Below are 23,927 nucleotides of genomic sequence, written 5' to 3'. Positions count from 1 at the left end.
ATTTGGTGCTATGACAGTGAGCCTTCAATCTGTGTCTGGCTTATTCATGGCCTTCTCATAACACTTTTACAATGCCCAGTTCTTTAGCTGCTTTCTTCTTGTGTCCAGTTGAAAGGAAATAGTTGAATCACATTCTGGTTTCTTCCTATGTGCTATAGATGAATGAAGAGATGCTGTGTCAAGAATTTGGACGCTTTGGGCCTCTGGCAAGTGTCAAAATTATGTGGCCGAGAACTGATGAAGAAAGAGCGAGAGAGAGGAATTGTGGATTTGTTGCTTTCATGAATAGGAGAGATGCTGAACGTGCGCTAAAGAACTTAAACGGTAAAGAGAGGGTTTCAAAAAACCTTTTGAAATACGATATTTGAGGAAAAGCATTGGGAGAAGCAATTACTTTTCAGTGGAAATTAATTGGGGGTAGAGGTATATTTTCTCTTTCAGTTGTGCTCCATGTTTTTTTTTCCATTGTGGGGTGCTCTAAATTTTAGAAGAACCCTTCTGAGCCAACTCAAGTGGAACTAAGACAAAAAAGAGACATCTTTGCTTAACATTAATAATTCCCTCATGTGGAGCACAAATTAATAAAAGGTGAAGGCTAGGAGGTAGCATTGGAATTTCTTTCAAGATTCCAGAGTGAAGGAATCCAGGAAAGGGGGAGGAAAAAACCCCCACTTTTGTATACCCTATGCAAGTATTGGGCACTTCACAAAAATAAGTTCTGGTCCTATCAAAAAGGACTTGCAATCTAAAAGGCTGCCTGGGTTGTCTTCCAGTGTAGAAGATTGTGTAGGCAGTTAGTAAAAGTTGAAGGTGCACAAGTGAGTATTGAACTACTTGAACTAGAACTCCTTTATATGTAATAAAGTTTTACTATGCTCTCTGGTCTTCAGGGTCGGCAATGCTTAGTTGCTATAGATGCAGTATGTCCAGCCAGATTCTTACTCTTGTTCTTAAGGATTGGAAGCATACCGTTCATTTCTCCTAAATAAAACTGAGAGTGCAGGACTTAGCGGGGAGGGGAGAATTCATATTCTTGCAGCAGCAGGCAGCATTATTCTTTGATACGTGACACAATAAGTGAGCTTTTATGTGGACACCACTTGTTTTCATTGAAATACTGATATTTCTTTCAACTTACATATTTCTAAACCAATGGAATCTTTCATTTGGCAGGCAAGATGATCATGTCTTTTGAAATGAAACTAGGCTGGGGCAAAGCTGTTCCTATTCCTCCACATCCTATATATATTCCTCCCTCCATGATGGAGCATACTCTCCCGCCACCTCCTTCAGGCCTGCCATTTAATGCTCAGCCCAGAGAGAGGTTGAAGAACCCAAATGCTCCAATGTTGCCGCCGCCAAAAAACAAGGAGGATTTTGAGAAGGTAAAAAATTAACCAGGGCTATACCTCATCTTTATAAATGCTAAATCTATGGTAGTTTTAATATTGTCTTTATAGAATTGCACTGTCCAGGTCTTAGCTAAAACTGAGTTGTTCCCTGCCTTAGCTTAAGAAGCCTCATTTCAGAGGCATTGCTTTGGTGTATTTATGCCACAGAATTGGGTCTTGTTTTTCATTGCACTTTTAAATCTGGCCATCTTGGGGTTTTTTCCCCCTCCACATTCCCTGGTTTTTTCCCCTCTTATGTCCCCCTTTTTGTTAGCTGCCAGATTTGCATTATCTAAATTATTTCATTTTAAAAGGCTAAATTTTAAATCCAGGCAGATAAATTAACACTAAAATGAGCTCACAGTTAGGTTTTTTTAATGAAGAAAACTTATTTCAGACATTGATTCAGTGGCTGAAGAGGGCAGGATATTTAAAAGGATATTAGTCTTTAGACCATGGTAAGTATCTCTTAAAACCAAGTGTAAGGTCACAATGATATAATAAGTTGTAAAGTTCTTTAGAGTTGGAAGGGTTGGGAACTAGAGGCTAGTGCAAATGTAACACTCTTGTTTGAATTGAGAGCTGGCTGCAAGGTTGTGTGCCCTATCACTTTCTGAAGTGTAAATTTGCCATTGTTGGCCTTAACCATGGCTAACAGTTGTGTTGGCAGTGTTGCTAGCTCCACCAAGCAGGATCTGAAATCAAAGGTCCAAGCTGGATTCTCGTCCTGGTTAAGTGAGAGTCCTGATTAGCCTTAACTGTAGTCAGTATTACTGCAGATGTAATGATTAACTGTGGTTAAAGCCAATGGTGCAGATTGGAGAAATTCTTCAGAAAGGAGGGTATGGAAAGGAGCACATAGTCTCACAGCCTGATTACTTAATCATGCTTAAGTAAATCATAAGCTATAGTTTGTGCAGGACCCAAGTAGCAAATGAAAGGGGAAGAAGATTTCTTTTTTCTTTTTCTTTTTACATTGGCCTTCATATAGCAAGCCCTTTCATATGCATGCAGTGGACTTGCCAGGGCACAGTAAGGTTTTGATTTTTCCACTTCCTTTAAAGCCTTTCCCCTATTCTGTACTAGGAAACTGTTTCCAAAACTCAAGAGGCCTTTGGAAACGGCTACTGATGCAGTAGAGGGGAATTGCTGTTCGGAAAAAGAAAAGCCCTGCTGTGTGCATGGATCCTGCTTGCTCCTCTAGATTGCTCCCATTGCCAGTATAGTACCTATTCAACGCATTGATGTGCATTCTCTCAGGAATGTTCTAGTGCTTTGAAATTAGTGAACTTTCAGTGGTTCGCTGCACACAGCCATTTGCTCTTTATGTAAATCCGTAGTGTATAACTTCGCAGCAGTGATTGCCTGCAAAACTTGTGATAGATGTGTAGTATTTTCAATGCATATGTATTTTTTTGCTTGTTACTTGTTAACAATACTCACATATTCTATGTTTATTATCTGATGTGACTTCATATACAGACTCTGTCGCAAGCCATAGTCAAAGTGGTTATCCCAACAGAAAGGTACATTTTTTTCTTTATTATTACTGATCTAAATATAGCAAATATCCCCTTTTGGAATTTTACAGAAAAAGTGTCATGTTGAGGAAAGTTTTAGGCTTGACTGAGCAATGGTTATACCACCCAGGTTGGCAGTGATATATATTATGTTGGGATCTATATTAAAATTGAGGTTTCATTTATTTTAACCAGTATTTTAGTTCAGAATACTAATTTAAATGGATTAAATATGGGATTATTTTTGCAGGTGAATTTCAGTAAAATTTTGAGTGGTATATAGATTTGCTGAATGACTGATAGCTTAATGGGATATAGCAGTATAGTCTCTCTTATCCAGATAGCCCGAGAGTATCCCATAAGCATTTACTCGGCTAACCTGTAACCCTTTATATGATGCTGGATTACAAACACCCCATCAGCCCCAGCCACCATGGCAAGGGTAAGGAATTATGGCAGTTGTCCCACAACATCTGCAGAGCTACAAGTTAGGCATTCTTGTTTAACTACACTGATAACCAGAAAGATATAAATGCTACTTACATTATCAGAAGGTTTAATGGAGGATATAAAATTGGGATCATTAGAAGAATTTGGTTACTAAAGTTAGGATAACTATGTTAGGATATGTTCTTTTCTGTAATGTTAGGATATGTTCTTTTCTGTAATGTTAGGATATGTTCTGTAAAGTTAGGATATGTTCTTTTCTATAATGTTTCCTTAAAGGCTGTTTTGTTGCACTTCCCCCAATTACGTTTTGTTTCCCCAAGTTAGGAGTGTCTAAATATGGAAGATAGCCACATAGCCCAGAGATCTGACACCAAGGGTGCAACTCATGATTAGTGCATTGTAAGTGCTAGGCATACCCTTGCTCAGCCAAGCATAAAATTATTCTCAAACATTGTAACACAAACACTTGCTTTAAAAAAGAAAAGAAAAAGGAACACCAAAGAATTCCAAATTCTCTTTGACATTGGCCTTGGTGAGCAACACCAGCTGAACTGTCTGCGGCAGCGGGGGACCAGGAAAACATCATGGGATGGATTGGGAAAGTATACAGTTTTTGACCAGACACTGGTACGATCGGCTCCAATTAATGTGGTTTTATTATAACTGAAAAGACTTTTTCGTTGGCCAACTTAATGTTTGAAATTTTTAAACTATCATCCTTTCATGCTACACTGTTTTTTGTCATGAACATTCTCAGTACCTTTTGTAGCAAGGCTGTAAGTTTTTGAGAGAGCAGTGAAAACATCTTTTCCATACATAAAACATGCAGTATTTACATAGAGGAGTTGCAGCTTCTGGTGTTGAAGAGTACTAGTGCAATGGGGGATAGTTGAGATGGGCCAATAGAACGTGGTTGCAAACATTTAGATAGATTTTTGTTGGCTAGCATTTAAATTAATATCTTTTAGAAAAAAGCAGTGCTCAAGTTTTGCTCACAGCAGCATTTCAGTCTGTGCCATAGAAACTATTCCTATATACATCTATAACTGTATTTGAAAGTATTAATATGAAGCATTTTGAACCTCCTACTAGAAATTATGTTGACATAATTTTGGTGAAAAAGTTAATGAACATTTCCAGTATATGCTTTGATCTACTGAGTCCACATTTCTAGTAAATTAGTTTTATCTGTGATACTGTTCAGCAACCAAAACACAAGAGCATCAGCTTCGAACAGTAAGAAGTGGTAAGATTGCAGCTTGTCTTTAACAACTTTGCCATCCTATCTTGTTGTTGCTCCTGAGTGTGATGCAAAGTTTTCAAAGATTGGATGCTGCAGTCTTCTTATTCCTTGATAAAGGGTTTGGTTTAAATTTTTTAAAACATCATTTGGAGCATAAGAGGCTGATATGCAGGATCAACATATTTTTTTTTGGGGGGGGGGAATGTAGTACTTTCAAATGTATCAAAGGAATGCAAAGAAGGGCAGGTGCTAGAGGAGAAGTGGCTTACAATCATGGCTTATTGTGAAGCCTAGGCACCTCAGTTAATGGCTTTTTATAACTTGTGTGCCACATTACTTGTAAAAAATGTGATCCCAAAGGCTCTTAAAAGTCAAAAACAAAAATAACTTCCTGGTATTAGTATTTTCAAATACAGTTTGTGCATACTCAGATATTTTTTTTCACTTGAGACTTCCAGAAAACTGCAGTGAGTAAACTGATTAGTAAGTTATTTGGAATTGTTTTGAGCAGCGGGTCTTGGATGATCATAGAAAGTTTTTAGGATAAGACTTCTAGACTGCTTCTAGTAGTTAACAGCATGTTTTAATTGCAGTAAGAATAGTCCTAATAAGTTGTCAAACAGATGTGCATTACCTGTGAGTGATTAAGATTGGACAAAGTCCTAACGTGTAATTTTATGCACATTGAAGATCTATGAAAAGGATTAAGCAGAGTATGACACTTACAAATAATTGTAGTTTTAAAATACTGAGACATGCATCTCGTTTAGTAGTCACAAACACCTTTTGAATGTGGCAGGAAGCCAATACTGCTTTGATTTAATGGAAATAGCATCTGTAGTAGGATGAAATTGGGCCTGCTGGGGGGGAAATGTACTGCTTTTATTCTAATACCTATTACATATTGTGATATCTGTCTTGGAATACAACTGAGCAACCCAGGGAAGCCCTTTTCATGTGCAAATGAGCATGCATGCACCATGGGTTCTTCATTGATTTCATTGATTTCTTTTTAAACTCTGGAAAGCTTAAACTGCAGTTTATAGTGCAGCACAAACTACTGCTGTTCAGAAAAATACTTTAAAATACTTTAAAACAATACCCTGCCCCATTGTGTATGGATCTCTTTGCTCTTCTCTGGGTTGTGGTCAAAGGCTTGTATCTGAAGATAAATTAATTAAATGGAGTTCATGGAAGAAAAGTTTTCAGCTTTCTTCTACTGCAGCCACCTGCACCCCATAAAAAGCCTCTCTGGAGGGTTGGGATGGGGGAACTCCTCAGCAATTTTGGATGTGGCCAAAGTCGGGCAGCTCAGTTTTGGCTGATTTCCCCTGCTTCCTGTTTTGGTTAATTTCCCACCCCATCCCTCATTTTGGAAGAGGGCCCCTGGCTCTCCAGTCAAGCATTTGTGGAAGCTCAGGTGGTTACAGGCAGACGAAGGGACAAGAAACTTTCTTTCCTTGACCTGTCTTAACTTAGGATGTAAGCAAATCGGATATATTCCAAAATTAAAAACTTTTCTTACTATATTGTAGTAGTTGATTTTTACATTTTTTAATGAGTTGACTTAAATCCTTGAATGCAATTTGAAATGCCTAATGATTGAAAATCCTTAAATTATTGTTCATGGTAGAGAAGCGTTTAGAACTTGTGGCTCAATAATTATTATTACTAAGTGGTATGTTGTCACTGTTGACAGCTTCCTTTTCATTGCATAAATACTATCCTGAAGAAAAGTGTTCTTCCTAGTGTCCTTTAAAGTAAAATGAAAATTGTATCCTGGTGGCTTCTCAGCCAAGGAACCTGATTAAGACCAGGTTCTTAGGCACTCAACTTACAGCAGTACTGAAGCATAAGCTGCCATACCATTTCCTTCCGCCTCTGTTGTATTTTGATTGTTAGCATTTGTGTGTATATGCACAACATTTTAAATTTTAATTGAGCTTAAGCAAAATATTTTATCAAACAAAAAGTTTAATTTTGAGCAGAGTATTGTCCTGCAGCACAATTCTATGCATGTCTAATCAGAAGGAGGTCCCATTGAGTTCCAGTGGTCCTACTCCCTGATAAGTGTGCATAGAATTGCATTATTATATTTAGAAACACAGTTTTTATTGCATTAGTTCTGATTTCAGGCAAAAGTGAACAAACTGGAAAAGAATATTGCATTTCTCTTTCTAATATAATTCAATGAGCCACAGGACCTACTACTACTTTATACTAGTTTTATTTTTGCCCATCATGGTGTTCAGAACACTGCTCCAAATTCTTAATTTGTATAAATCTTCTTAACTGTGCAGCAAAAATAATCTTCTCCATTTATTAATACCTTAGGTGGAGTGTAGTTTGTTTAGTGTTAGGTCTGAATCAATTTTTCTTTAACTGTGTTGTTGTTGTAGGAATTTGCTTGCGCTGATACATCGAATGATAGAGTTTGTGGTGCGTGAAGGACCTATGTTTGAAGCCATGATTATGAACAGAGAAATCAACAATCCAATGTTCAGGTGCTTATTTTTCTATTTCTGTTCAGTGCTGTCTTTGTTGCATGTACCGTCGTTGTTGCTTCAGTACTGCTGCGTGCAGTTATTCACAGGTGTTTATGCAAACCTGACTACTTTGTACGCGTAGTTCTCACAAGCAGAAAATGAGGTTTCAAGTATTTGTGTGTAGTGTACCTTTTCAGACGCATTTGACTATATCTCAGGGCAGTTCACAACATAAAATTCCAATATAAGAATCACAAAATACATGTATTTTATAGAACTTTTGATTGAATAGTGTTTCATGTGAATATTCACCTGCAGCCTGAAGTGGTACAGTGCAAATCTGCTGCTTGTAAGATCTAGGTCTTGATGATCTGAATGTTGCATAGATCAAAGAATGGTAGGGGTGTGGTATAGTGGTAGAAACTAGGCTTTTTTCTGGTGTTGAAATGCTGCTTTTCCTTATGTTAGTGATCTCAATAGGGACATGCTCTGATTTCACATACTCTGCTTTTTATTTAGGTTTTTATTTGAGAACCAGACTCCAGCCCATGTATACTACAGGTGGAAGCTTTATTCAATTCTACAGGTAAAAATACTTTTAACTGCAACTTCTAATATTACCTGTGATCGGCATACTGGTTGCTTTGACCATGGTTGTGTGTGTGGGTTTGTTTTTTTTTAGGGTGAATCACCAACCAAATGGAGGACTGAAGATTTCCGTATGTTTAAAAATGGGTCATTTTGGAGGCCACCTCCTTTAAATCCGTATCTCCATGGGATGTCAGAAGAACAAGAGCCTGAAGCATTCGTAGAGGAACCTAGCAAGAAGGGTGCACTTAAGGAGGAGTAAGCATCTTTAAAGAACCTAATATGTCATCTTTTCACATAAACAAGTGATAGCTCATCTGCACTATTCCAGTGTGTAGAGATAGGAGCCAACACAGAAATTCCAGTATGTGGAAGAGCTGGCCAACTTTTTTGAAAGCATGCTAACACAAAGTTTCTTAGAAGTAACTAAGTCCTAAACATCCATGTTTCCCCTCTGTTGAGTATGGGTGAAAATGATAAACTACTACTAAAATTCTCTCGTCTCGGTAAAAAATGTATTGCAGATTGTTCTCAGTTACTTTGACTCTGAAATAGAATGTTCAATAAGGCTCATTTATAAATATACAGAAAAGGTGTTGCTAAGTTTTCTAAAAATTTGAAACTGGAATTTTAGACAGAGGGACAAGTTAGAGGAAATCCTGCGTGGGTTAACACCGCGTAAGAATGATATTGGAGATGCAATGGTTTTCTGTCTTAATAATGCTGAAGCTGCTGAAGAAATTGTAGACTGCATTGCTGAGTCATTATCCATCTTGAAGACTCCACTTCCTAAAAAGGTATGATTGATTTCTCAACAGTTTTTATGTTTTGTGTGTAAATTTGTGCATTGTTGATTGGCTGCAAAGCCATCAGTATCTATGTATATAGTAATTAACCAACTATGAAATATGCTTTTTGCTTAATTAAAATTGTCTTTACCCTAGTTGTAAAGCTTTGTATGTTCCTTTTGTGTTTTCCCTCTTTGATTAAAAATAAATTGCACAGGTATTTGCCTTCTGTCAGATTGTGCCAACTGTTCATGAAATTTTTTTCTTCAGAAGTTGGACATGGAGTATTTTGGTGCTGAACATTGGATAGTTTGGCATTTTGTAGCAGCAGTTTATATCATGCACTTTTGAACAGGCTTTATTTATTTATTTTTTAAAACTGGTGGTATGCTTTTCTCTTCAAATGGCAATTTCAATTGGATTTTCAAAGTTATTTGTGGAACAGTAACATTGGTAACACTTATAATTTTTTGCAGATTGCAAGATTATATTTGGTGTCGGATGTGTTGTACAATTCTTCTGCAAAGGTTGCCAATGCTTCATATTACAGAAAATTGTAAGTATCAACATTTTAAACTTTCAAGAAAAGCCAAAAAACTTTGTAGATTTTGAATTTTGCATGTGCTACCTTGTAGTACTGTCTGGCACCTTGGCAAATCTAAAGGAATACCAATCCTAAAAAATGTTTACACTTGATAAATTTGGAGCCAACTTAAAATTGTTAAACTAGGATAATTTCTCCGTATGTGTGAATATATACATGTGTTAGGTGTCTTGAAAGGCTGGATTGGCTCCAAATTGTAGTAACCTTTCTAAAGGTTTTATCCGTGAAGCTAATTTTAGACCTAAATGGTGTGTTTACAGCCTCTTCTGTATAATTAGAAATTTGGGCACACATTTTTGTAGCTTAGATGCAAGTTGAATGACTTTCACTGTGGCTTACTCAGTAATGCAAACTGTAATATGTGAAAATGTTGTTTCAGTTTTGAGACAAAACTTTGCCAGATATACTCTGATCTGAATGCTACATACCGAGCAATACAAGGCCATTTACAGTCAGAAAACTTTAAGGTATGTGTATGATTATTTAATGAATGTGTTTACTGCCATGCAGTGAACAGTTTCAGGGCGAAAACAGCAGTCCGTTGCAACTTAAAAGACTAACCAATTTATTATCATGCAAGCTTTTGTGAATCATAGACCACTTCAGCAGATGAATGAAGTGTAGCTGTGAATTGGCAAGCATATATATATGCATGATGGGGGCAGGGGAACAGAGAGAAGAGACGGGAAATGTAGAGAACTGATTCAGAGGGAAATGAAGAATGAAACCACCACTAGCAGACAGTGATATTTATCTAAAAGCGGAGTAGCTGCAGTGACCAATTTAACAAGGCGATAACACACACATCTTGCTATTGGTATGCTAGTTAATTCAAGTAGTGTGGAACAATAATATCAATTCTTGCCACAGGTGTTACAATTCATCAAGTGTTTCAATTCAGTGGTTTCCCGTGGAACTTTCTCAAGTTTATTTTTTATTTCCAATATTTATATACCACCTAACAACAAAAGTCCTCTGGGTAATTTACAAGTAAAAATTAAAAGCATAAAATATGATAGGAAACTAACATCTTAACATGCAGTAAAACAAGCCACAGAGAATGACATCAGTACAACAAATAGAAAGTAAAAAAATAAATAAATACTCATGACTGGAAATGTCACCTGGCACCTTAAAAGACAAACCTCTCTGAGGTTGCCAACACTGGAAAGACCCTCTCTAGTAGCCAACCTCATTTGTTCCTTTATTGACATAAAAAATGAAATTATAAATATATAATGTAAATAATATAAAACAGCAAACAAAATAGGGTTGTAAAAATATAAGTATTAAATAAGAAAGCTATTCTGCTTGGTGCCAAAAAATAATTAGTGCAAGCCTCTCTGGGGAGAAAATTGCATTAGGAACCTGCACTTCAATAAATATACAACCTTTCATGTCAGAAAAAAATGACTTTGTTTTTCACCAAAGCAAAGTTTGTGTATAGTTTGCTGTGAAAATATAATCCCATTTAAATATAAATAGTGCAGTCTGCACCAAATATATTGTTTTTATTGGCTGTACCCAAAAGGTGGTAAGTCATACTTGGAGTAGACCCATTGAAATCAGTGGAGTCAAGTTAGTCCTTAACAAGGATTTCAGTGGGTCTGCTTTGAGTATGACTGGATGCCACCCAATTTACTAAACACATCAAAATCGATATGAACATTCTGTGATGGGTGCAGTGCTAATTAGATAAAGGTGGCGTTGTGCTTTGTGTAATGTTCTTAAAGTACTTCTCAATACAAATGACTAGCATTGTTTACTACTTTTAGCAACGGGTAATGACATGCTTCAGAGCATGGGAAGACTGGGCGATTTATCCAGAACCATTTTTGATCAAACTGCAGAATATTTTCTTGGGGCTTGTAAATATTATTGAAGAAAAGGAAGTGGAGGTAAGTGTGAGATAAGACCATTATTGGTACTATTCGTTTGGAAGCAAACAAGAGAATCTGAAGCCTTACAGGTAAGGAAATCATAGCAGAGGTTTGTAGCTGGACTCTAGGGCATGAAGGCTTCTCTTGGTTCCCAAATGAATCTTTCCTTTCATTTGAAGTTGCATAAACACAGTTTTCCCCTAATGTGAATGTTAACATTGTCCATACCTTTGCCTTTGAACTAGCTCATTTACCAGTTACGTATTGGAAATTACTTGGAACCTGAAGCACGTGCATTGCCTCTTTATCAGTATTCAGGTGTGTGTTTGTGAGTGAGAGAGAATTTTAAAATACCTGAATGCTTGAGACCAGCCTCCATCTCTTCCATATTATGTGGTTAGAGTTGCAATTAATGGAATAAAATACATCTTGTCTATTAGGGCATTTGTCTCAAGAAGCTGGAATTTGTCTAAAAAGTTGTTAGAGCCAAGAATTTCTAACCTGTGGCCTTGCAGGTGCAAGGAGAAGCAATTTTGAGAAACATATAGTTGTTGAGAATTGGTTGGTTTTGTAATTAGAGCAGAACTCCTGCTTACTTTCTTGAATTACTTCACAAAACGTATCTGGCATGAGTAGTACATATTTATGGTTTGGATAACCCAATAATTTTGGCCTGGCCTGCACTTCACATGAATTCGTACTTAAAATAAACTATGCTTTACACATGCTGCTGAAACTATGGGCATATTGCTCCTTCCTCACTGTTACTGTGTGGGGGGAGGGGGGGGGGACAAACTGTACTGTGACTTCTTGTCAAACTTAGGCTCATTTGCTTCTCTCCAAACAAACCATGAGCAGTAAGACAAGAACAACCCACCATAAGTTGTTTGTAAGTACGAATTCATGTGAAGTGCAGGCCAGGCCAAAATTATTGGGTTATCCAAACCATAAATATGTACTACTCATGCCAGATACGTTTTGTGAAGTAATTCAAGAAAGTAAGCAGGAGAGATTAAATCTTTTGTATGTAGACTTGCTGCAGTGTAAACAATAAATGAACTACAGAAATATGGGAACTCTGCTATCTATTGCCTGGTTTCTGAAGGAAAACATGGAACCTTGGAAAGTGTTTGCATGTGCTGAACTCTCTTATATTATTAAACTCAAACATTGTGTCCCCTTCCCCCCTCCTCCCACCCAATAAATTGTGCATCTACTACTGTACATTTATGGACCCTGAGGAAAATGTATTATATCTGTAACCAGGGTCTTACTTCTGGCATCTACATGTCTTGTGTGAATGGTAAACTGCTTTGCATACTTGACAGAGTTTCTTAATGTGTCAAGTAAATACAGAAAAGTCTTATGTGTGCAGTTGTACAGCAAACTGTGATGCTAGCATACTAGTAGTGCTAATAGCATCCAGATGTGGAAAACAGTATGCTGGAGTTTGAAAGACGGGGGGAATCAGACATATTGTGCAGATGCCCATTTCACATTGCATATCGGGTGCACCCACTGGGCCACTTCAGCCCACAAGGAAAAGTGCTGGATTTGTGAATTGGCCCATAATAGGAGGTGAACATAATAGCTCTGCACATTTTTGTGAACTAAAGGCATAAAATGTATCTGAAATGAAGCTGTAACAACTTGAGGAAAACACTATGCATATAAAACTTACATTTGGTTTACAGGAAGTACCCGATGATCTCGATGGAGCTCCCATTGAGGAAGAGCTCGATGGTGCTCCTCTAGAAGATGTGGATGGAATTCCTATTGATGTTACTCCAATTGATGATCTTGATGGAGTCCCTATAAAGACGCTTGATGATGACCTTGATGGTGTTCCCTGTAAGGAATATCTAAATTTAGTGTGTACTTAGAAGCCTGCGGGTTTTTTTTTTACTGCAAAACGCACATTTAATGGCGGCCCCATTTTTTCTGGTACTTTGGCGTTTAAAATGCAGTGTTGCCGAGATTTGAGAACAGGTGTTTTTATTAGAAATTTGGCTTCTATAGAATAATAGTAGAAAAATGGAAGATGTGAGGTGTGTTGGCTATTACCATTCTGTCTGTGTTCAATCCTATATAAGCAAGACCTGTATTTTCATTACCTTGTTAGGCTGTAAATCGAGTTGGGACAGAAATCCTTTTATTACAGGTTTATCTTGAATGCCTCCTAAAATTGATAGCTCCAGGGCAAAATGATAAAACAGCAGAAAGACTACAGCAACTCCTTTACACAGGATAGCTTGAATGTTCCTAGATTCCACAGAGCTTTAGATCGGGCCTCTCATAATTTGTTCTCAGATTCTGGAATTTAGAGGGCTTGAGTGCATGTCTCCCAGAATTATGATCTCTGTCTATGTCTTGGTCTTCACCATGACATACAAGTTTCCATATGCAGAAGGCTTTTATGTGAAGTGAATCCTCTGCCTTTACTTTAAAATGACATGGGCCGTAGAAGATTGCGTTATGTGCCCTTCCTGAATATTCAGGTCTGCCATTCTAAAAGCACAAGGTCGTATATCCCATTGGTGGGACGCTTCTGAGTAAACATGCAGAGGCTTGCTCTGCACATAATCTTCTACTTGCAGCAACGTATGCTGAAGCCTGCACCTTTTAAAATAGCTTATCTTTTTCAAGTGCCCTATATAAGAGAGAGCATACTAAGCAGGACTACTTTGGAATGTTGGTCATTGCTATAATCTTTTATTCAACAGTGGATGCTTCTGAAGAGTCTAAAAAAAATGAGCCAATTTTCAAAGTTGCCCCTTCAAAGTGGGAAGCAGTAGATGAAGCTGCACTTGAAGCTCAAGGTTAGTGTCATATTGTAGCTTCTGCCACTTTCGTTACATACATTTCAGTTAAATGGGTTTTAGTTCAGCATTTCATGCTAAATATTAATGAAGCAATACTTTAAATTCACTAGCAGACAAGACAAGTGCTGCTCTTATTCTGGAACAGTGCCATTAAATAAAAAGTTAGAAATTAACTGCTATGCAGCATAGCTACAAATACCTTTTTTAAAAATAAGATTTATATAATTTTATGTAACACTGGCCAATGTTTTTGCATTTTTTCCCTTACTAGCGGTAACAACATCTAAATGGGAGCTTTTTGACCAGCATGAGGAATCTGAAGAGGAAGAAAATCAGAAGTAAGAATTAAGGTGTTTTTATGTCTTCTCTCCCCCTTTTGCCATGGCCACTCTGATCCTAAATATATTACACAATAACAAGGATCATTTCAAACATGCTATGGGGGTGTGAAATGTCTATTCTTCTGGAGTCCCATATTAGGGAAGAGATCAGCCTTCCATGGAGAAATACAAAAGTTGTAACCCCGTCCATTTATGCACATATTTCCTTTAATTGCTGGACTCTGGTAACATATTAGACCAAAGAACTGTCTATTTATCTATTCCTGCTTCCACGCCCAGTGAAAATCTGTTCAATGTTCCATGTGAGTTAGGCTCTGTAGAAAGTAATGGTAATAAAAATCTCTTTTCCATTAGTATCTCAGAGATAAGTGATGTGGGTGCCAAAACAGCCTAGAGAAAAGCCAAGAGTGGATTCCTAGATATGTGGGAAATCCGTCAGGTTTTTTTTTTTTTTGGAAAAAAATAAAAAAAAAAATGTGGCTCCTATCCCAAATCACAAACTGAATCTGACTGATTCAGGTCTATCTGTGATTTGCCTTCGGGAAAATGACAACAATGACTTTGAAAGAGAATGGGAACCATTTATAGTATACTTGCAGAAGCAAAGGAAGACTACTGACTTGACGACAGGATTTAAATAAACACATCTTCATTAACAAAATATGTAGAAGATAAAGAAAGAATATAGTGTATTTTTTAGAAACAGCAGTGTAATCGGGAAAAATAAACCAGAAGGGGTTATTGGGGAAGGCCCAGGAGGGGAGAGAAGATGTATTGTAATATGAATGTTATGGATATGTGGTGTATGTATTAAGAGAAAATATTTTTTTTAAAAAAAATAAAAAATATCAGAGATTTGCCTGAAGTGGGTTGAGGCCACCCCGGGTTGGGTTTGACAAAGGGGAGGACAAAGGGAATGGGTTGTAAACTGTAATTAAATGTATGGTTGGGGTGGGGCAGAAGTAGATGCAAGCAAAGACTCTTGCCTGTCCTCCTCCCTCCCATTGCTGCTGGCTGCATGTGTAATTAAGGTTTTAAACCCTACATATACGTAGGGCTATGCGAGACCCCTATTTGGATTTGGGGTCAGATTGGGCCCAAATGATGCCCCAAACTGGATTAGAGAGGGAGCTGAAGTGGCGCTATCTCAATAGTTGGATGCATGGAGCCAAATTGGGGCACATGGTCTTACTGTTGAATCCAGACACATCCTGGCTCAAGGAGAGGTGCTGCACTGGCTTTCTATAGATCGGGGCATCCTAATCGAGGAAGCACTCCATGCATTGTTGGATCAGTTACTGTTGATTCATTGCTGGGTCAGTAACGGGGAAATCAGATGCACATTTGCACTGCTTTGGTTTCACGCTGAGATGTGTATCCCCTCCCATAATTACTTTGAAACCATCCAGCAATGATAAACTGCATCCACACTTCATTGTGCTCTATTATACCTGTGTTATATTTCCTGTTCCTGGTCAAGCATGTGACATTTATATGGAAGGCTGCTTCTGCTTGGGAAAGCGTGAATGAAGGTTTTGAGAGGAAGCGTAAATAGCTATAACCCACCCTCCCTGTTTTCCCTGTGCTGTTCTTCTCAATAATTTTTCTTCACAGTGCACGCCTAATATTTTGAATAAAAAGAATATTGTATAATAGTAAGAGGATGTTACAGAACAAAAATAGAAGCAAAGTATGCTGACACATGTACCTGTGCTTGACTTTATGTAATGACAAAATGCTCTATTGGAAAATGATAAACATAGCAGAATTTCCCCAGAGAGAATTAATTTCTGTACTTCCGTTTTTTTAAAAGCCAAGAGGAAGAAAGTGAAGATGAAGAGGACACTCAGAGTTCTAAATCAGAGGAGCATCACATGTACTCCAATCCAATCAGAGAAGAAATGTCAGATTCGAAATCTTCAAGCAAGTACTCAGAAATGAGTGAGGAAAAGCGTGCCAAACTCAGAGAAATTGAGGTGTGTGTGAAAATCATCAATAAAATTTATTTTTATACTCTGACATTATGGATCAAGCATAAAAATAATCAATTTCCCTGTTTTTAAAATTTTCACTTGGATTTCAGGATTGCTAATCAAATTGTTATCATATTTAAGAATTACTTGTATTTGCACTATGTATATGTGAGGCTAGCACTGGGTTTTATTATTGAAAGATGTAACATAAGGGAAACATAGGTACAAGCTGGAGGACCCTCCTGGGCAAATTTTGGGGAAATGTGAAAGTTCAATTGCACAAGCAAAAATCTATTACACAGTTGGGTGGACATAATTAGGGCATTATTCAATCATAGCAAGTGTTGGAAAATAGATATTGGAGGGCAGAAGAGGCACCAATTACACACAAGAAGCCTTGAACATTTTGAACTTTGAAGCCCATAATGTACTGTGCAAGTATATTTCCAAGATACTTATTTTGCATAATTATTGGAGTTGATGCCTATGCTCCTTATTCAATCTTGATTTAAGGATGATATCTGATATCTTCTCCTCAATTGTTAGAAGAGAGTGGCACTTTTGTTTTTGAATTCCTAAAGCACTTGTTGCATTCCTAGAATGTAGGAAGAACTGTTGGGTAAAAGTGTATTTTAGTCACAACTACTTGGAAAGTCTAGGGTGCCCTCTGCTGGTGAGAAGAGTATAACTGTATTCCAAAATGGTCCGTTAGGATTAATGGATTATTATTCATGGATGCTTATTTTAAGGATCTCTTTTCTAAATGTGATCTCAAATATTTATTAGGAGTAGTAATGCCCAATGAAAGTCATTATGTTGGGGTAGAATAATCTCTAAATTTATTGTATGATCTCCATTAAGGTTTTTAAGTTGCATTCATACTTGAGGGTGAGGAACTCTGCATTAATTTTCATTTTTTGAAATTTAGCAGTTGTGTTGAGATGTAATGTTTAACCAATGAATGAGCCCCTTTCTTTTTTTCTCCCCCTGTGTGGTTGCTTTCAATTAATCACAGTTCAGGTTTACCTGTGGTTTAGGGTTCAGGCATAATCTTAAACGAGACCCACTACCTGCCAGTGTAGACAGTACTAAGTTAGATGACCAGTGGACTGACTTGATACAAGGTAGCTTCCTGTGTTCATAATTTGGCTTGTTTCAGTGGTAAAAGCTAACACAGTTTTTCCCAGGATAATGCTAAATTGCAATTGGTTAAATAAAAGCAATAATTTCAGATCTTTTCATGACTGGAGGAGAGTGCACAGACCTAAGGCTTATTCATGTAGAGTCATACCTCGGTTTAAGTACGCCTCGGTTTGAGTATTTTCAGTTTAAGTACTCCGCGGACCCGTCTGGAACGGATTAATCCACTTTCCATTTCTTTCAATGGGAAAGTTCGCTTCAGGTTAAGTACGCTTCAGGTTAAGTACAGACTTCTGGAACAAATTGTGTTTGTAAACCGAGGTACCACTGGAATGCCAAATCATAATTTTCTTTTTATCGAATCTGATGAAGAGACTAACTCCAGAGTTTTTCAGCCGCACTTATAATCTGAGCGTTGGGGTGGGATTTTATTTTTTATTTTTAAACATAATTTGTATACTGCTTAATGATAAATAAAACTTCTGAGTGATGTACAAAGAATATAAAATATACATTAAAGTCGTGAATAAAAGTCAAAGCTTTAAGGGATCAAAACATAAGGTCAGTTTAAATTTCATTATAAACTAAAGGTACATATTAAAATACATTTCAGCTTTACATGTATTTTAATATCGTATTTCACCAATTAATTGTTTTGAGAACTCATCACTGAAGAGAAATTTATGTGAATGTATCTAAACCAGGCATCCCCAAACTGCGGCCCTCTAGATGTTTTGGCCTACAACTCCCATGATCCCAAGCTAACAGGACCAGTGGTCAGGGAAGATGGGAATTGTAGTCCAAAACATCTGGAGGGCCGAAGTTTGGGGATGCCTGATCTAAACCATGTACCCTAGGGCCAAAACAAAGTACAGTGGTGCCTTGCTTAACGAATGCCCTGCTTAACGAAATTTCCGCTTAACGAAAGGATTTTTCGAGCGGAGGTTGCCTCGCTAGACGAATTCGTTTTATGAAAAATTCATCTAGCGAATCGCGGTTTCCCATAGGAATGCATTGAAATTCAATTAATGCGTTCCTATGGGCAAAAAAATTCAAAAAAAATTCAATGCATTCCTATGGGATTCGCTAGACGAATTTTTCGTTATAAGAAAAGACCCGTGGAACGAATTAAATTTGTCTAGCGAGGCACCACTGTAAATAAAAAGCCTAATCCAAATGTTTATGTTGTAACTTTGCCAAACTTGCAGGTAACTCTCTAGAACTGTGTTTGCATGTGTATTTTCACAGCTGAAGGTAATGAAGTTTCAAGATGAGTTGGAATCTGGAAAAAGACCCAAGAAGCCAGGCCAGAGTTTTTCAGAACAGGTCGAACACTACCGTGACAAGCTGCTCCAGAGGGTAAGTAGTGCTATTGTTCTGCATTTTTTAAATTTACTTTAGATACAGATTTCTGTATCTTTAAATTTTAATACTGTATTTTAATCTGTATTTTAATTAATTGTTTTTATGTTTTATTGATTCTGTTGATGTCAGCCGCCCTGAGCCCGGTTTTTGACTGGGGAGGGCGGGGTATAAATAAAAATTTATTATTATTATTATTATTATTATTATTAATGTTACTGGAACCTGTTTTGACTATAACGCTAAGTAATTGTTTAGCATGATATGCACAAGCAGCAGCAGGTCTCAGGCTCAAATCCACTTGCAGTCTGGATCCAAACCGTTGAATGGTACTGGCCTCATGTTATACTTGGCAATCTTAAATCAGAATAGTTTTGGAACACTTAATAGTTTGCCTGTTTAGTGTTTTAGACTTATCTAGATAGATTATTTGATCTGTATAAGTGCATGATTTCTAAAGTCATTTCTGTGGGTGATAGGTGCTTTATGGTAGGGCTGCATTTAAAATTGAATATGAGCATACAGAAACCGACACAAAGCTTTATTACCTTTTAAAGCATATTAAAGTGATAGACATGTATAAACTAGACAAAATAATAAGTAGCTTGGGATTTACTGCCCTGCAATAACTTCATATTTGTTGTTACTGTATCTATTTTTAAAGCGATTTAGCATCAAAACATAATTTGTAAGGTTACTACGCTTAATGATTACATTGCCACATGTAACGGGCAAAGTTAAGTGTCGAAGGTTTGGTAGCTTTGAGCTAAAGATGTTTTAGAATCTGAAAGAATGTGATTAAGAAGACAAAAGATGTTTCCACATTTGTTTTAAAAGTGACTACTTAATTTTGTTCTTGTAAATGTTTGACTGTATGGCAATGACTGTTGGTTAGTAGTGGAGCATATACAGAAGATCTCAGGTTCATTCTCTTACATATCTAGGTAGCCCTGGGAAGGGCATTTCTCTGAAACACTGGAGAATCATTGCCAGTCAGGGTAGATAGACAGCATTCAGCTAAATGGATCAGTGATCTAATGTGGAGTCATAGGAAGCTGATTTAGGGTATTTCTTCTTCCCTCAATGTCAAACTTTGGGTCTGTTTTGTAGGGCTTAAAATGAATTAACATATACATCTTGCTCTGTATGATAAATTCTGAATTCTCTGAAGTGCTCAATTACTTTTAACCTAGGAGAAAGAAAAGGAGCTGGAGAGGGAAAGGGAAAGGGAAAGAGAAAAGAAGGACAAAGAGAAATCTGAATCCAGATCAAAAGAGAAGAAGGAGAAAGAAGAATGTACACCAACAAGAAAAGAAAGGTATCTTAATTTAAGAAGGCTAGATAGAATGCAGCATGTGCAAAGAGTTTTCCCCTTCTTCTCCCCCTGCATGCCCCCAAAATTCGCTCCAGGGGCTCCTCTGACCCTTCAGAGACAATTTTGAGGGTGTGGGCTGCAGGGGAAAGGAAGGGAAAGTTACATTCCGCAAGCAGAAGTCTCTTGCACCAGCAGAGTAGAAACTTTGGGGGCCACCCTATTTTTGAATTCTTTTTCTAGTCCCCTAAATTTGAGTGTCTGAATTGGAAAATAATACTTTCAGTGGGATGTGAGTTAGTGTCATTTTTGTGTGTGTGTGAAGACAGTATTGCTTTTGCAACCTTGCCTTTGTTCACCCTGCAATTTCACAATCAAGGATCTTGGCATTTAGAAGAAAATTATCATCCAGTCAACTGATCACAGTGATATACAGCCACTTTAAAAGGAACATTTAAAGCAATTGTTGCTTTTTAAATGTTAAGCATGTCAGGATAAAATGGCAAACAAGGGTGCACACAAGTTACAATATCTGAAGATCAAGGCTATAGTTTAAAGCAGGCATCCCCAAACTGCGGCCCTCCAGATGTTTTGGCCTACAACTCCCATGATCCCTAGCTAACAGGACCAGTGGTTGGGGAAGATGGGAATTGTAGTCCAAAACATCTGGAGGGCCGAAGTTTGGGGGTGCCTGGTTTAACGCATTGGTGGGGAATCAATAGGCTGTGGGCCTATTTTGGCCCAGCAGGTGGCCTAATTTAACCTCCAAGGTTTCCACACCCCCCCAAGCCAAGCCCGCCCAACCTGTATGATGCCAGGTGTAGGGCAGATAAAGGCGTGGCTGCAAAGGAACAATTGGGAAGGCTTTAAATGCTGTTTGGCACAGACTTCAGACCCTGCTGGGATCAGCTACATGTTCGAGTTGCCAATCAGGAACGCTAGAGTAAAGCTTACCCCTGCCAAAAGCAAATCTTGAATACAATGCCATTCAGTACCGGGAATCAAGAGTGTATTCAATCCCAGCAGGGCTTGAAGTCACTGCTGATTAATTCAAATATTAATCATTACTTATAAGCATCTGAAATATATTTTACCATAGGTTTTTGGACAATCAGTTGCATTTTTTTTTAAAGGCGGTATAATTAAGTCCCAAGTTTTATTTAACCATGCAGTTTTGATGGCCAGCCTGATTGCTGCTGTAACTCCTATTGCTCTGGAAATGTGCATAAGGAGATTTTGAATATTTATGCATTTAATGTTCTGAAAGCAATGCCAGCCTTCTTTAATATATTTGGTGAGGTGGTGGGCATCTTTGTATAGGTGCTCATAATTTCTATTTCTTTTTTCTTTTGAAAAAGGAAAAGGCGACACAGCACATCACCCAGCCCATCCCGCAGCTGTGGAAGCAGGCGAGCAAAATCACCGTCGCCAAAATCGGAACGCTCGGAGCGATCTGAAAGATCCCACAAAGAAAGCTCACGCTCCAGGTCATCTCACAAGGATTCTCCCAGAGATGCCAGTAAAAAAGCAAAAAGGTAACGCTGTTCATTTCTGGAAATCCATTTTGTTCAGTGTAACTCAGCAGCTGAGCCATCATTTGGCTTGGCCTGTCGTCTGAACCCGAAATCATCCTTTGAATAAATAAATAGAAACACTTGTCTTTGTGTAATATTGTGGAGAAACAGGATTCTTGGGTGACATATGCAGTAAAAAGGTACAGGTAGTATTTCCTTGTCCACTTTTATACCGTGTTTCTCATATTTTAAGGCATCCCCAAAAAATAAGCCATGACAGGATTTCTAAGGGTTGGTGAAAAATAAGACATACCCCGAAAATAAGCCATGTCGTGTAGCCCCGACCGAGCGAGAGGCGAAGGCGCGGGACCCAGCAGGAGCTCCCTGCCTGCTTCCCCGAGCCGTCGCGCATCGGGGGACAGAGCCGAAGATATGAGAAACACGGTACATACATGTTACAGGATAGAATTAATCTGTTTGGGGAAGAGTGCATCAAATCCAGCATGGTTCTGAACTACTCTAAGAATGGGGTTGATCTTGGCAGGCGGAAGCCAAATAAACAATCTATTGACATTAATACAATTTATTTTTAGGTCGCCGTCTGGCTCAAGGACACCCAAAAGATCAAGGAGGTCACGATCCAGGTCACCTAAAAAGTCAGGAAAAAAATCCAGATCTCAATCCCGCTCTCCACACAGATCCCACAAGAAGTCAAAGAAGAGCAAACACTGACAAACTCTTAATTTTTATGATGCTGTCACTTACTGGAAATGCGGTTTTGTTTTTGTGCCTGAAGAGTCTGTTTAAAAAAAAACACAAAACAAAAAAAGCATTCCTAATATTTTTTTTGTGAATGCACGTGTATACTCATGAGTAACTGCATCGGTAGACCTGTCATTGTTTTATATTGTACAAAATACCTTCATTGTGGCTACTTCCCAGAACGAGATTTTGTGTTTAGAAACTTCATCTGAAATGTGTGTAACTGATCTGCTGGCAGTAGTGATATTTTGTTTTAGAATGTTGTGAGTTAGGAAAAAAACCCACCCACACACAATTGTTCCCCCCCATCCCCCTTTTTTTGTAGCTTTGACAACTTGAATTAGATTTCAAATAAAATCTGAAAAGAAAAGTAAAAAAATAATAATGGTGTTTTCTTGCCCCGCTGAAACAAGAGTTCTCTCCCCCAACGCCAGCCATAGTTTGCCATCATACAGAGCTTCCATTGCGAGCTTCTAGCAGGAGTCTTTCATACAATGGTTAGGTTATAGAACTCTTCTGGGTATGTTGGGATCTACTGCATGAATATTGTCACTTGGTAATACGTTTTACTTAATGCAGGAACATTTACGCAGTACAGATGTTCTTAAATGTTATGAGCTATTGCTTGAATTTCCAAGCATAGCCTGCAGGCACCTTGAGAACACTTATTCTCTCTCATCTTACAGCCTAGCAGCCAGAATGAGTCTGTTGATAGTTCTTTCCAGGGACACCTGGCAGGTCTGCTTCTTCCATACCTACTAAACAATGTGATTGTTTGCTGGAGAGAGAGATAATCACTGTTGCAGCTACTTTCTATCTGTCTGGTGCTATAGATGCTTCCAGCCCAGTACATAGGAAGGAAGGAAAGCAGGGCTTGTGGGTATTAGGAACCTCAAATGCAATCTTGGGCCTATGGCCTCTTCCATTTGCTTGTAAACTCTTCTTCCCTTTCGACACCATAAATCTCTCGAGTCATTCATAGTAGCAGGATCACATAATTGATTAGATTAGGTTTAAACCTATGCACTAGGGCAGTTTTAACACATTTCTGGAAATGTGACTAGGGCAGACGTCCACTATTCAGTTTCTTCATGCATGCTGTTTTTCTCCCCTTTTACTCAGATATGAAACTTGCTGTTTCTGTCTGAAACTCACATATTTCATAGGAATGGTTTCAAGGCACATCGTTCTTCATTGAACATGAAATCCTTTCAGCTGGTATCTTCGGTGAAATGGTATTGAAGCCACAGTATTAAGTGTTTTAATTACTTTCCATGAATAGTGAAAAGAGAACAAATTGTATTTCCCCTTTACAACAAATACTGTCAGAATGATCAGAACTCTAAAATGCACATCATGAAGTGTCTTTATAAAGTGGATTTTATTCCATAAGATGACCTTGTAAATGCATTTTTGTATTGAATTCCTCCTTTGGATGTGAAAATTGTTGAAAGAGTAGCAGAAATTAGATTTTTTTAACTTGTATCTTTTTCTAATATACTTGTATTCCTTCCCCCTTCTCCTTCCCCAGTTTTGGAAGCCCTTTTGTTTTAAACCTGTTTCCCCCCCTCTTTTGGCATTGATATAACATAGCACCTCCTCTGGGTCACTTAACTTTTTTTCCATGAAAGAAAAGTCACAAAGGTTCACTGTTTGTTTCCTGGAGGAGTGGGCAGATTGTAATAAAATGCAAAGTTTAAAGGGATCTGGACTCCAGTGAAGTGTTTTTTTTTTTAAAATTCATAATTATA

At 37.9% G+C, this 23,927-nt stretch overlaps 1 protein-coding gene across 5 annotated transcripts in view; it reads left to right on the top strand.

Moving 5' to 3' along the window:
* Nucleotides 1-22,293, top strand: part of U2SURP (U2 snRNP associated SURP domain containing) — a 34,141-nt gene extending 11,848 nt beyond the window's left edge. For 4 of the 5 annotated variants that reach the window (XM_035132769.2, XM_035132772.2, XM_035132771.2 and 1 more), the window contains exons 10-27: nucleotides 159-324; nucleotides 1,174-1,385; nucleotides 2,874-2,917; nucleotides 7,004-7,108; nucleotides 7,610-7,676; nucleotides 7,773-7,936; nucleotides 8,313-8,475; nucleotides 8,943-9,022; nucleotides 9,450-9,537; nucleotides 10,846-10,968; nucleotides 12,645-12,801; nucleotides 13,674-13,769; nucleotides 14,044-14,110; nucleotides 15,927-16,089; nucleotides 18,475-18,585; nucleotides 19,782-19,906; nucleotides 21,259-21,435; nucleotides 22,008-22,293. In XM_035132769.2, the coding sequence (XP_034988660.1) occupies nucleotides 159-324; nucleotides 1,174-1,385; nucleotides 2,874-2,917; nucleotides 7,004-7,108; nucleotides 7,610-7,676; nucleotides 7,773-7,936; nucleotides 8,313-8,475; nucleotides 8,943-9,022; nucleotides 9,450-9,537; nucleotides 10,846-10,968; nucleotides 12,645-12,801; nucleotides 13,674-13,769; nucleotides 14,044-14,110; nucleotides 15,927-16,089; nucleotides 18,475-18,585; nucleotides 19,782-19,906; nucleotides 21,259-21,435; nucleotides 22,008-22,146 (2,247 nt within the window). In that variant the 3' untranslated portion in view covers nucleotides 22,147-22,293. Of the gene's footprint in view, nucleotides 1-158; nucleotides 325-1,173; nucleotides 1,386-2,873; nucleotides 2,918-7,003; nucleotides 7,109-7,609; nucleotides 7,677-7,772; nucleotides 7,937-8,312; nucleotides 8,476-8,942; nucleotides 9,023-9,449; nucleotides 9,538-10,845; nucleotides 10,969-12,644; nucleotides 12,802-13,673; nucleotides 13,770-14,043; nucleotides 14,111-15,926; nucleotides 16,090-18,474; nucleotides 18,586-19,781; nucleotides 19,907-21,258; nucleotides 21,436-22,007 lie in introns of those variants that run through there. The other variant, XM_035132773.2, reaches the window with a different exon arrangement.
* Nucleotides 22,294-23,927: the final 1,634 nt, after the last annotated feature.

The sequence above is a fragment of the Zootoca vivipara genome, chromosome 5, assembly GCF_963506605.1.
Source record: "Zootoca vivipara chromosome 5, rZooViv1.1, whole genome shotgun sequence".
Classification (NCBI taxonomy): domain Eukaryota; kingdom Metazoa; phylum Chordata; class Lepidosauria; order Squamata; family Lacertidae; genus Zootoca; species Zootoca vivipara.
This window is presented reverse-complemented; position numbering and strand designations above follow the sequence as displayed.